Below are 14,700 nucleotides of genomic sequence, written 5' to 3'. Positions count from 1 at the left end.
TGTACTAATAGAGTGATGAAATAATGAAACATTTAGCTGAGCTTAATGGAAAGAAACTAAAAGGTGGCTGTAAGGCTTTTTTTTTTTTAATGTACAACCCCGATTCCAAAAAAGTTGGGACAAAGTACAAATTGCAAATAACAACGGAATGCAATAATTTACAAATCTCAAAAACTGATATTGTATTCATAATAGAACATAGACAACATATCAAATGTCGAAAGTGACACATTTTGAAATTTCATGCCAAATATTGGCTCATTTGAAATTTCATGACAGCAACACATCTCAAAAAAGTTGGGACGGGGCAATAAGAGGCTGGAAAAGTTAAAGGTACAAAAAAGGAACAGCTGGAGGGCCAAACTGCAACTCATTAGGTCAATTGGCAATAGGTCATTAACATGACTGGGTATAAAAAGAGCATCTTGGAGTGGCAGCGGCTCTCAGAAGTAAAGATGGGAAGAGGATCACCAATCCCCCTAATTCTGCGCCGACAAATAGTGGAGCAATATCAGAAAGGAGTTCGACAGTGTAAAATTGCAAAGAGTTTGAACATATCATCATCTACAGTGCATAATATCGTCAAAAGATTCAGAGAATCTGGAAGAATCTCTGTGCGTAAGGGTCAAGGCCGGAAAACCATACTGGGTGCACATGATCTTCGGGCCCTTAGACGGCACTGCATCACATACAGGCATGCTTCTGTATTGGAAATCACAAAATGGGCTCAGGAATATTTCCAGAGAACATTATCTGCGAACACAATTCACCGTGCCATCCGCCGTTGCCAGCTAAAACTTTATAATTCAAAGAAGAAGCCGTATCGAAACATGATCCAGAAGCGCAGACGTCTTCTCTGGGCCAAGGCTCATTTAAAATGGACTGTGGCAAAGTGGAAAACTGTTCTGTGGTCAGACGAATCAAAATTTGAAGTTCTTTATGGAAATCAGGGACGCCGTGTCATTCGGACTAAGGAGGAGAAGGACAACCCAAGTTGTCATCGGCGCTCAGTTCAGAAGCCTGCATCTCTGATGGTATGGGGTTGCATTAGTGCGTGTGGCATGGGCAGCTTACACATCTGGAAAGACACCATCAATGCTGAAAGGTATATCCAGGTTCTAGAGCAACATATGCTCCCATCCAGACGACGTCTCTTTCAGGGAAGACCTTGCATTTTCCAACATGACAATGCCAAACCACATATTGCCTCAACTTGCGTACTAGATCCCTTACCGACACATCTATTCAAACAGATAATGCCTGGAGTAATTGAACCGCTTCTAAAAATAATAAATTCTTCTCTTATGATTGGCTATGTACCCAAATCCTTTAAACTAGCAGTTATCAAACCCCTGATTAAAAAACCTGACCTTGATCCCTGTCAGCTGTCCAATTATCGGCCAATATCAAACCTCCCCTTTATCTCCAAGATCCTTGAAAAAGCTGTGGCACAGCAGTTATGCTCATATTTACATAGGAATAACATCCATGAAATGTATCAGTCAGGATTTAGACCTCATCATAGCACAGAGACAGCACTGGTTAAAGTAGTAAACGACCTACTGTTGGCGTCTGATCAGGGCTGTGTCTCGCTACTTGTGTTGCTTGACTTTAGTGCAGCATTTGATACCATTGATCATTCCATTCTTCTGGATAGACTAGAAAATGTTGTGGGAGTTAAGGGAACGGCCCTCTCCTGGCTCAGCTCTTATCTAACTGATCGTTATCAGTATGTTGATATAAATGGTGATATTTCTAGACGTACCGAGGTAAAGTTTGGTGTTCCACAAGGTTCTGTCTTGGGTCCACTGCTTTTTTCTCTATATATGTTACCTCTGGGCGATATTATTCGTAAACATTGTATTAGTTTCCACTGTTATGCTGATGACACACAGTTGTATGTCTCTGCAAAACCTGATGAGAGACACCAGCTTAATAGAATTGAGGAATGTGTTAAGGACATTAGACACTGGATGCTTATAAATTTCCTTCTGCTTAACTCTGACAAGACTGAAGTACTTGTGCTAGGACCACATACAGCTAGAAGTAAGTTTTCTGATTACACAGTAACTCTGGATGGCCTTTCTGTTTCTTCACGTGCAGCAGTAAAAGACTTCGGAGTGATTATTGACCCCAGTCTTTCATTCGAAACTCACATTGATAACATCACCCGGATAGCTTTCTTTCATCTCAGAAATATTGCAAAGATAAGAAATTTAATGTCATTGCATGATGCAGAAAAACTAGTCCATGCTTTCGTTACCTCCAGGTTGGATTATTGTAATGCCTTACTGTCTGGATGTTCCAATAAGTGCATAAACAAGCTCCAGTTAGTTCAAAATGCAGCAGCAAGAGTCCTTACTAGAACTAGAAAATATGACCACATCACGCCTGTCATATCCACACTGCATTGGCTCCCAATCAAATTTCGTATTGATTATAAAATACTACTATTGACCTTTAAAGCACTAAATGGTCTCGCACCACAGTACCTGAGTGAACTTCTGCTCCTCTATGACCCGCCACGCCTACTTAGATCAAAAGGTGCAGGCTATCTGCTGGTACCTCGTATAGTGAAGGCTACATCAGGGGGCAGAGCCTTTTCTTACAAAGCCCCACTGTTATGGAACAGCCTTCCAAGTAATGTTCGGGAATCAGACACAGTCTCAGCATTTAAGTCTAGGCTGAAAACATATCTGTTTAGTCAAGCCTTTTGTTAATGGTGTTTATGAGGTAAAGGAGTAGATCTGGAGGGTCCTCAGACATAGAGTGTTTTGGTAAACTGGGATGTATGGATGCTGTCAGTCCCCACTCGCTTGCTCACTCGAGTTTGTTGACGGTGTAGTGGCTGGCTGCTTTATGTCCCGGGGCTCCCTCATGCCTGTGTTACCTTCTGGCTCTCTCCTTTTAGTTATGCTGTCATAGTTAGTTGCCGGAGTCCCTGCTTGTACTCGGTGCAATATGTATACTGTTCCTACTTATTCAGGTGACATTGGGCATACCTAACCACCTGTGTTTTCTTTCTCTCCCCCCACCCCAAATCTGTCCCTCTGAGTTACATGGAGTCAACAGGAAATCTTTTGGTGGAGACGGTGGAGACCTCGACTGGCTATCGTAGCCTGCAGGGAATCGGCCGTCAGACATTCTGTCGCATGTCCCAGACCCGGTGAAATGTAACTGAATTGTCTTGGCCAGGCCTAAGGGTCCCATCTGCATCTCATCATTGCTGAGGAGTGTGCTCCCATCACCCAATCAAGCATCCAGCCAGAGCAGGTCATGATATATTTTTTACCATATTAACATGCCATTGTGTGTTATGCCTGATGTAAAGACTCTCGTCTCTGCGAGCCTACCACACAGATTTAATACTTGTCATTTTTAGGGCATACCTAACAACGTGTTTTCTTTCTCTCTCTCTCTTCCCCCCCCCATCTGTCCCTCTGAGTTACATGTTGATCCTGGGATTGAGATGCTGGCCTCTTCTGCCCCTCGGACCTGCTTGATCCATCCTAGTGCCCTGTGTCTGGTCGGAGTTTTATCGCCCCACTCCTGTGAAGGACGGCCCCATGAGGACAGTTGAGGGTTATACCTGTTAAAACTGTTAATATTATAGTCAGGCTGTCTGTTGTTACCCAAATGAGGATGGGTTCCCTTTTGAGTCTGGTTCCTCTTGAGGTTTCTTCCTCATGTCGTCTGAGGGAGTTTTTCCTTGCCACCGTCGCCACAGGCTTGCTCATTGGGGATAGATTAGGGGATAGATTAGGGATAAAATTAGCTCATGTTTTAAGTCATTCAAATTCTGTAAAGCTGCTTTGCGACAATGTTTATTGTTAAAAGCGCTGTACAAATAAACTTGATTTGATTTTGATTTGATACTGCATCAATTACAGCATCATGGCTGCGTAGAAGAAGGGTCCGGGTACTGAACTGGCCAGCCGGCAGTCCAGATCTTTCACCCATAGAAAACATTTGGCGCATCATAAAACGGAAGATACGACAAAAAAGACCTAAGACAGTTGAGCAACTAGAATCCTACATTAGACAAGAATGGGTTAACATTCCTATCCCTAAACTTGAGCAACTTGTCTCCTCAGTCCCCAGACGTTTACAGACTGTTGTAAAGGTAAAAGGGGATGTCTCACAGTGGTAAACATGGCCTTGTCCCAACTTTTTTGAGATGTGCTGTTGTCATGAAATTTAAAATCACCTAATTTTTCTCTTTAAATGATACATTTTCTCAGTTTAAACATTTGATATGTCATCTATGTTCTATTCTGAATAAAATATGGAATTTTGAAACTTTCACATCATTACATTCCGTTTTTATTTACAATTTGTACTTTGTCCCAACTTTTTTGGAATCGGGGTTGTATAAGAAGAGTCAAATACACAAGTTATCAAAACAACAATAATAATAACAACAACAACAAAGATTTTTCTTAGTTTATGAATAGATTTTAAATGGGATTAACATAAAATTACTCTGAAATGTGAAACTGGTAACAAAAACAATATAAGGCACATTTTTAGCTCATGGATAAATATCACACCACAAAAACTTAGTTTTTTCTTTAATCAGGAATAGCTTTTGAACAGAGAGACTTCGCAACTTCTTTGAACAGTCGTTTAAACACAAAGTTTTTACTTTACTATACACCTCATATAAAATCTTCACTCAAACAACACACTTGACCACATTCAGTCCTCATGTGCCAATTTGGTCAAAATCTCCACACCATCAGAAGTGATGACGACTGTGTGCTCAAACTGGGCTGATCTGGAAAATCACACACACACACACACACACACACACACACACACACACACACACACACACACACACACACACACACACACACACCTGCATATGAGTGAGTCATATTCAAACAGATTAAGTGATTCACATTTAAGGAAAAGCTAGAGATTAAGTCCTCCATCTTCACCCTACGTCTCCCTTCAATCCACCTTAAACATGGGAGTCCAGCTGAAGTGCTGACCAAGCAGTGGTGCAGACTGTCCACACCTGCCAACTGAGCCATTAGCAATTAGCCTGAGGGGGTGCAGGACAAACGCATTCAGGGAAATGTATTTATGTCGTTAAAAAGACAAGTGAAAAAATTGGGGAAGACTGAATTATTCAGCTTGTGAAAAGCTCAGAATTACCGCTGTGCCGTTAACATGGATGATTTTCCCAGTCCAGGGTTGATAAACACTGGCACTAGGGATACACCGAACTCACGATTTCCAATTCTGATACCAATATCAGAATTCTGAGCATCCATTGAGATCCAGTAAGTCTGGAAGCAGGCAATTAGTTTTTTTAGTCATAATTGTCCAAAGGTTTTCTGAAAACCAGAAAAAGAAAAAAAAGCCATCCTTTTTTTCTTTTTAAATTGATTTTTTCTCGGGATTTTTCCTCATTCTTCTCCTCCCCACTTTGATCATCCACCAATTCCCACCCACCAGTCAGCTTTCCTCCATCATAAAACAGCTACCACCCGGAGAGGGTGAAAACTAACATGGGCTTCCTCCAAGCCATGGAAAGTCAGCAAAGTGCATCTTTTTGAAACATGCCATCTACCCTCTTCCACATACACGAGCTTAAAGGGGAACTGAAGGCAAATTTTTTATTATCAAAATTCTATTTCTCATTTTATTAAATATAGGAATGTATTTTTGATCGCTATTTTGTCACTGCTATAGCAAGTTATGAGTGTTTGAAATACAACCCCGATTCCAAAAAAGTTGGGACAAAGTACAAATTGTAAATAAAAACGGAATGCAATGATGTAGACGTTTCAAAATTCCACATTTTATTCAGAATAGAACATAGATGACATATCACATGTTTAAACTGAGAAAATGTATCATTTAAAGAGAAAAATTAGGTGATTTTAAATTTCATGACAACAACACATCTCAAAAAAGTTGGGACAAGGCCATGTTTACCACTGTGAGACATCCCCTTTTCTCTTTACAACAGTCTGTAAACGTCTGGGGACTGAGGAGACGAGTTGCTCAAGTTTAGGGATAGGAATGTTAACCCATTCTTGTCTAATGTAGGATTCTAGTTGCTCAACTGTCTTAGGTCCTTTTTGTCGTATCTTCTGTTTTATGATGCACCAAATGTTTTCTATGGGTGAAAGATCTGGACTGCAGGCTGGCCAGTTCAGTACCCGGACCCTTCTTCTACGCAGCCATGATGCTGTAATTGATGCAGTATGTGGTTTGGCATTGTCATGTTGGAAAATGCAAGGTCTTCCCTGAAAGAGACGTCATCTGGATGGGAGCATATGTTGCTCTAGAACCTGGATATACCTTTCAGCATTGATGGTGTCGTTCCAGATGTGTAAGCTGCCCATGCCACATGCACTAATGCAACCCCATACCATCAGAGATGCAGGCTTCTGAACTGAGCGCTGATAACAACTTGGGTCGTCCTTCTCCTCTTTAGTCCGAATGACACGGCGTCCCTGATTTCCATAAAGAACTTCAAATTTTGATTCGTCTGACCACAGAACAGTTTTCCATTTTGCCACAGTCCATTTTAAATGAGCCTTGGCCCAGAGAAGACGTCCGCGCTTCTGGATCGTGTTTAGATACGGCTTCTTCTTTGAACTATAGAGTTTTAGCTGGCAACGGTGGATGGCACGGTGAATTGTGTTCACAGATAATGTTCTCTGGAAATATTCCTGAGCCCATTTTGTGATTTCCAATACAGAAGCATGCCTGTATGTGATGCAGTGCCGTCTAAGGGCCCAAAGATCACGGGCACCCAGTATGGTTTTCCGGCCTTGACCCTTACGCACAGAGATTCTTCCAGATTCTCTGAATCTTTTGATGATATTATGCACTGTAGATGATGATATGTTCAAACTCTTTGCAATTTTACACTGTCGAACTCCTTTCTGATATTGCTCCACTATTTGTCGGCGCAGAATTAGGGGGATTGGTGATCCTCTTCCCATCTTTACTTCTGAGAGCCGCTGCCACTCCAAGATGCTCTTTTTATACCCAGTCATGTTAATGACCTATTGCCAATTGACCTAATGAGTTGCAATTTGGTCCTCCAGCTGTTCCTTTTTTGTACCTTTAACTTTTCCAGCCTCTTATTGCCCCTGTCCCAACTTTTTTGAGATGTGTTGCTGTCATGAAATTTCAAATGAGCCAATATTTGGCATGAAATTTCAAAATGTCTCACTTTCGACATTTGATATGTTGTCTATGTTCTATTGTGAATACAATATCAGTTTTTGAGATTTGTAAATTATTGCATTCCGTTTTTATTTACAATTTGTACTTTGTCCCAACTTTTTTGGAATTGGAGTTGTACGCTCTGTAATATATCAGTCCATATGTCAAAGCGATGGCCGTAAACGAGATTCGCTGAGACCTGTGCGAGACATCGTAGGATGGAAGTAAAACGTACAGCGGAAATCAAAGTGACCAACATCTGCCAACGTTCCCTGTGTCCGAAATTGCTCACTTGTTCACTATTCCCTACTCCCAATATAAGGAATTACTACACAGAGGACTATATAGTGAGCTCATTGGTAAAATGAAAAAAAAACGCTTTCGGACACAAGTCCGTCGCGCTGGTATCTACGTCATTACTGTTGCACAATTAAAATGTGTCATATCAGTCGGCTGGTGGGTTTTCAAAATAATAAACACATGCATGTGTTTTTGTGATAAATCCATATTATACTGGGCGTATAATTTCCCACATTAATCAACACAAAGTACCTGCATCTTTCAGGTTTTTTTTAAAATCAAGGCTGAATACTTTCTTCTTTGCCGCTGCCTTTTATTAAATCAAATTTGAGACTTTTAATTTGATTTCTTTCAACGTGACCGCAATGCATGATGGGATATATTGCTTTGGTTAGTGACCATCGTTGTACACTGCTTTTCATGATGCATTGTGGGATACTTTGAGTGCACTATATAGGGTGTAAATAATCCTCACTAAGGTTTCGGACAACACTACAAAATGGCATCCCCACTATATAGTGCCCTATCTAGTGAGTAGGGGGTGATTTCGGACACAAGGGTAGTCAAAAGACGTGCGTGCCCTCTTTCGAATGCTGATGTAATCAAGCCAGAAGTTTTATTTGTTTTGATAGCAATCAGGAAAGTTTGAAAAAAGTAGGCAGTGATCGTCATTTAAACTCGTTTTTGTGCAATATTTCATTTGGAAAACAGTTTTCAAAATGGCGGCACTGACACCTGGCTGACACTTCATGTTTCGAAGTCTCACACAAGTCTCGTGAAGATCGCGCGGATAAGCGACGCCTGCTGTGGACCAAACGAACTAAATTCAACACGGCTAAAAACCGAATAGGCCGATAAGTATAATATTTAATTGCAATTAGTTGCCAATATGAGTCACGATATAAGGTTACTAAAACCGAAAACGTAATTGAATAACACGTTAATTAAGAAATAAAGCAAGTTTAAAAATGACTTCAGTTCTCCTTTAAAGAAAATTAATTGTAAATAAAATTTACTTGTAATTAAGCACTATGACATGTAATTGCCAATTCCCACCCACCCACCAGCCAGTTCTCCTCATCATGATGAGTAAAGGCTTCCTTTGAGACATGTGAAGCCCACCAACCACATCTTTTCAAATTGCTGCTCATGCTGTGTCACGGGGCAGCGTAACACACTTAGAGGAAAGTGCTATCAACCCTCTTCCGCATACATGAACTCATAAATGATCAGCTAGTGTCCCTGTGATGGACAGGCGAGGAGAGGGAACTATGCAATCCCCCACCCACCCAGAGAGCACGGCTAATTTTGCTCCATAGATTCCCGACCATGGATTGCTGTGGCATCGTCGGAATTCAAACTTACAAACACTTTTTTTTTGTTGCGCCACCATTGCATTTTCACCAAGAGTGTTTATGAGCAGTGCTCTAGTAGCATACCAGTAAATTGAGATCTCTGAGGAAGCAAGGGAGGGTGAAGACCAACATGGGCTTCCTCCAAGCCACATAAAGTGCATCTTTTTGAAACATGCTGCATCATAGTGGAAAATGCCAGCTACCCTCTTCCACATATGCGCTTAAAGGAAATGAATCGTAAAATATGAATTTATTTGTAATTAAGCACTTTGACATGTAATTCAAAGTAGCACTAGGTTGAGGTAGTAATTCTGAAAGGATATTGATTATTTTCACATTTTAAAGTGGCTAAGTTAGAGCATCGTTCAAAATACGTGTACGCCGCCGTATTCATCTGCACCGCTATAATGATACCATGAAAAGTCAAAATGAGGCTGCAGGATTGATGACGAAGAAGTTGATGATGCTGGATCCAGGCAATACCCATGGCTTCGCAATTTTGAACTGGGATAACTGTTTCTTCGTCACTGCTGGATTCCACGTTACTGAGAGTATTTTACTTCCAGCCAGTGTTGTAGTCGAGTCACTAAACCTCGAGTCCGGGTCCAGTCTCAAGTCCCCAGTGTTCAAGTCTGAGTCAAGTCCAAGTCATTAAGAAAAAATTGGAGTCGAGTCCAAGAACAAGACTCCAACCGCACCATCTGACGGTGGCCGTTTTAGCACCTTTAACATTAATTTGTTCCTGAACATGACGTATGAACAGGTGAGCTTCTCTTTGTCAGGGAGTGTGAAGTATTCTGTCAGAGATGGTTGGGAGACGGATGTAAGCGCAGAAGGTGTGTTTATTAATACAAGTGAAGACGGTAAACAATCCAGAACGGCAGGCAAAATCGTAAAACAGTGAAACAGTCAACAGGTCGAGCAAGACACAAACAGGCTATCGTACACTCGGCAGAATCAAAGACAAGAAACAGGAAATCAGGAAACCAAGCAAGGAAATAAGGCTCGGTAATGTATCAGCAATGCAACTCAATACTTCGCAAAGTAAGTGTGTTTTCACAGTTTTTATACAGGCACGCTGACTGTGCCTTAATCCTGTGCAGGTGCGAGTTGTTTACGGCGTGTGTGCAAGAGTCCGCTTGGCGTGTGCTGTCCTGAGCGCCCAATAGTTTATCTGATGCACGTGCTAAGGCGCACAGGTGTGACACTCTTGCACGAAATTAGTATAAAAATTAATGTTGATATAAATATCTTATGCCAAATGATTATGGTATGTTATAAAAAAAAATACGAGTCCTCGTCTCCAATTTACGAGTCCTAATTCAGTTAATGTACGAGTCTGAGTCCAAGTCCGAGTCATCAGTGCTCAAGTCCAAGTCGAGTCATGAATCCTTAAAATTAGGGCACAAGTCGGACTCAAGTACTACAAGCCTGCTTTTGGCTTCTTACATGCGGTAAAAGTTAGCGGTAGAGTGTTTTTATAGTCTATATGGACTATGGCGTATCACTCACTCACTTTCACGATAAACGTATACATGCACGCTCCCAGGGGAAGCAACTCTGACATCATGATGGCTGCTAGTCTGGCTAACGCGACTTCAAAGCTCTGCGAGCATTTGGTCTGGCAAAGATATTAAGCCCAACCATTTCCCAAAAATGCCTGAAATGCCTCAGTTTGCTACTGGTCGAAGCCAGAAAAGGCTGTGATGAAGCTTAAACCAATCACATCACTCTTTCCTCTGACGTATGTGACGCGACAGAAACTGCTTGAGTAACAGGAAGAAGATAAATACCTCCAGGGCTGCTCTTTGCTCTGTTTTCAATGAGAACTTCCTGTTGAATGCTTTCAATACAGCATCTACCGCTGTGTCAAAGGCTTGCCGCTGCTCCATGTCCGTAATGTTTCTAGTGAATGAAGCACTTCCGGCATAGATTCTGTAAACAATCTATGGCTTCTGGTCGCAGTTCTACTACGTGACTGCCTTGAATACGCCTCTACCCAGGGCCGTTGGAGATGCTCAAAGTTGATTGGCTCCCAATTTTTCGGGAGCTTGGAAGAGCTGGAGATAGCTTGCCTTGCCAGACTAAGCTCGCAACAGGCCCTCGTGTTGCGTCACACTTAAGGCCTCTGCATGCTCTTGCGACAAGGCTTTCGCAGATAGCTTTTCGCAGACAGTTGTAATTTATCGTTGAGCGGGGAGTAATAGGCGTGCACGATGTTATTCACCGGCACAATGCAAGGGGGTGCGAAGTCGCTAGGAGCAGTTGGTGGGTGTGGTTAGTGGAGTGTTTATCCTCCAGTTACTTATAATGACTAGAACTGGAGTCGTATAGATGTACGTACTTCCTCACTTCCTCAATCAACCGCTCTTCATGCTGCTCCATCTTCGCTCGTGTTTTTAAAAATGCCGGTCGTGAAAACAAACCAAACCGGGAAAGTAGGGAAGCGGAAGTGCGTGTACAGCGGATGTAGAGTGGACCAATCAGAGCCCTCTTGTCTGCGAGGCTTCTGCGGTGGTCACAATTTTTGGGAGGTGCGCGCAGAGCGTCTGCGAAGGCGGGGGGGCTACGCAGACGCTATCTGCGACACCATCTGCGAGGACTGGGTTGTCAGCATAAATTGGCCTTTAGGATGGGCGGGCCCAGGCTAGATGGCTGCGCCAGTTGAACAAAAAAAGAGTTCCTTATAAATTACGCATTTTCTCTACATTTATTCCACTTTCAACACACAAAAACATTACAGAAACACTGTCCTAGAATTGATATGGTGACTAGAATTTGGTTAGTTTTCAGTGATCATTTCCTTTAACGGTGCCCACAACTGGCTAGAGTTGCTATGACTGACAAGAGAGAGAGAGTAATGCCATCCCTCTTCATCAGAGAGCTTGGCTCACTGTATTACATACATCCACATAAAGCAAGTTGCTGGTAAAACAGGTTTACTAGAAAGTAAAAGAAATCAAACAAATTTCAGCACAAATCTGTTATATAACTCTGCTGCTCACTACATACACTCACCTTGTATTTAAACGCATCAACAGGGAAAAATGATACCAGCCAGACTCGAGTGAACCCTTTTACTTATAGCTGAAATATCGACCAATATCTTCGTGACTTCGTTGTGGACACAAATAAGATGTTGATGGAAAAACTGAGACTGCTTACTCCTGTATGTTGTGAATACAGCATACATCAACCCAACTGCACTTCAGACTCTCATACACTCTGTTGGGTCTTGCTAGGCCATTGGCTAACCAACAGAAAAGCTCCTCATCTACCTTTCTGATAATAATCCCCCACTTAGGCTCATTAGCAGTAATAGGCGACAAAATATTGCCTGTCATTAGAACCCTACTATGGTATTCTATGAGCACTTGAACATGCGAAGAGCAGAAGAGAACCTTTTGTCATCCATTGAGACAGCCGTCCACTTGTCACTGAGGATCTTGAATTCAGAGGTTCCCTCCATCAGAATGGGCTCTGGAAAAAAATAAGAAAGAAGTGAGAACGCGTCAAAGAGACTACTGGTAAACTAATGCTGTGTTCACACGCATACCGGTACGATAGTGGTATAACTGTATCGATACAAAGTACACCGGTACAGTTTAGTGCATCTGTCCACACTAGCGAGAAATGTTTGCGGTTTTCTTTCACGGAAGTTGAAATGCGCGTGCGCGAAATGTTTCCGTGGTTACCGAGTAACTTCCTTCCGAGAATATGGCGGATGAAACAATGCGTGTGTGCTTTTTGTTGTCAGTGTACAGTCTGTATTTCTGGTGGTCATTTATTCAGTCGAATCGTATAAAACGCGCGAGGCAGTTGAGAAAGAAACATAGAAAATGAATCTCCCTTTCTCCCCCCTCACTTTCTCCCTCTTTCCTTCTCTTCCCCTCCCTTTCTCCCTCTTCCCTTCTCTTCCCCTCCCTTTCTCCCTCTTTCCTTCTCTTCCCCTCCCTTTCTCCCTCTTTCCTTCTCTTCCCCTCCCTTTCTCCCTCTTTCCTTCTCTTCCCCTCCCTTTCTCCCTCTTTCCTTCTCTTCCCCTCCCTTTCTCCCTCTTTCCTTCTCTTCCCCTCCCTTTCTCCCTCTTTCCTTCTCTTCCCCTCCCTTTCTCCCTCTTCCCTTCTCTTCCCCTCCCTTTCTCCCTCTTTCCTTCTCTTCCCCTCCCTTTCTCCCTCTTCCCTTCTCTTCCCCTCCCTTTCTCCCTCTTTCCTTCTCTTCCCCTCCCTTTCTCCCTCTTCCCTTCTCTTCCCCTCCCTTTCTCCCTCTTCCCTTCTCTTCCCCTCCCTTTCTCCCTCTTCCCTTCTCTTCCCCTCCCTTTCTCCCTCTTCCCTTCTCTTCCCCTCCCTTTCTCCCTCTTCCCTTCTCTTCCCCTCCCTTTCTCCCTCTTCCCTTCTCTTCCCCTCCCTTTCTCCCTCTTTCCTTCTCTTCCCCTCCCTTTCTCCCTCTTCCCTTCTCTTCCCCTCCCTTTCTCCCTCTTTCCTTCTCTTCCCCTCCCTTTCTCTCCCTTTTCCCCTCTTCCTCCCTCTTTCCCCCTCCCTCCCCCCTTTCTTTGCTCCATGTAGCTCCACGGTTGTTTTGAGCCATTTTGACGTTTTATTTACAGCTGGAAAGCACGGGCGTATTGTATTGTATGAATAACCCGGAAGACGTAGGAATGGTTCATTGCGCTTGCGCATTATATTTGTATCGATACAGAGCCGCTTCATCTGTCCACACTACAGCGAAGCACTACAGTACTGATACTGTACCGGTACGAAACCCATACATTTGTGGGTTTCGTACCGATACAGTTATACCGCTACAGTACCGGTATAGTTGCTAGTGTGGACAGGTGTTGCGGTACGAAAGTAGTTTCGTATCGGTACAAAATCCCTAGTGTGGACAGGGTATTAGATCACATACTCTTAATAAAAATACAAACAAAACAGTCCACACATACACACACACCCCAACAGGAATGTCCATACAAGCACTGACCTATTGTGAAGGCCATGCCTTCTTCCATCAGCGTGCCATTATCATTGGCTGTAAAAACAAAAGAAAAAAATTAAGAGAAAGGTTAAAATAGCGACATTAAGATTACACTTCAAATCTTAATCATGCTGTTCTGCACAAGTGACCTGAAGTTTATAAGAATAAGATCAAATCCCAGAGATTCACGGATGAGCCTTTGAAAAAGCCTCAACAGTTTGAGTGTACAGTTTGAACGGGATTATGTCTGATTAGTAAGCCTCTTTTGAGAAATTCAGTTATAAATCTTTATTCCAGTCACCTGCCAAGAGTTCATTCGGCATGCAACCACTGTAGGAACCTTTCAGGAATCCAGAAATTTTGGTGCAACCGAGGCCTCAACCGAGGAACCAGGGCTGATTTTAGTTCTTGGGCCTAGTTTCAACAACCATCATTTACCAAGTAAATACTGAAGCTGCACTTCTACTAGAAAAAGCAGGGCCAAATTACATTTGTGAGGTCCAGTTCAGTTCCTGCTCCTTTATGATAACCATAAAAGAATAAACATAGAGAAAAACCATAACGGTTCCTGCTGCTGAGAAGAAAAATGTGCATTTAGTTCATTAGTTTTATCTAAGAAGGAGTCGAACAAATTCAATTGATTTTGGTGAGGTCACTTGCCAATTCTCTCCCACCCCCCCACCCAGTTCTCCCTATTTTTATTTATTGTATGTCAGAGTTGACTGTTTACTGCAGCTTTCTTAGGTGGTGTTTACATTAGACCGTATCAGCGGATCATCAGATTAACGTTTTTAAAACGATTCGCGTGCACACAGCAACGCCAATACACGGATACGCTAATCACATGACTAATTAGACGGCACGCAAGTTGAAATGCGTC

General features: G+C 42.5%; 1 protein-coding gene across 2 annotated transcripts in view; it reads right to left on the bottom strand.

Annotated features, from left to right (window-relative positions):
• Window positions 1-4,558: 4,558 nt before the first annotated feature.
• metap1d (methionyl aminopeptidase type 1D (mitochondrial)) overlaps window positions 4,559-14,700 on the bottom strand; it is a 49,429-nt gene continuing 39,287 nt past the window's right edge. For both annotated transcript variants that reach the window (XM_060899542.1, XM_060899543.1), the window contains 3 exons: window positions 13,827-13,874; window positions 12,251-12,329; window positions 4,559-4,777 (listed from right to left, as the gene is read on the bottom strand). In XM_060899542.1, the coding sequence (XP_060755525.1) occupies window positions 4,699-4,777; window positions 12,251-12,329; window positions 13,827-13,874 (206 nt within the window). In that variant the 3' untranslated portion in view covers window positions 4,559-4,698. The remainder of the gene's footprint in view (window positions 4,778-12,250; window positions 12,330-13,826; window positions 13,875-14,700) is intronic.

This window comes from Neoarius graeffei, chromosome 18 (genome assembly GCF_027579695.1).
Source record: "Neoarius graeffei isolate fNeoGra1 chromosome 18, fNeoGra1.pri, whole genome shotgun sequence".
Lineage (NCBI taxonomy): Eukaryota > Metazoa > Chordata > Actinopteri > Siluriformes > Ariidae > Neoarius > Neoarius graeffei.
The sequence above is the reverse complement of the archived record's forward strand: the minus strand, read 5'-3'. Positions and strand labels throughout refer to the sequence as shown.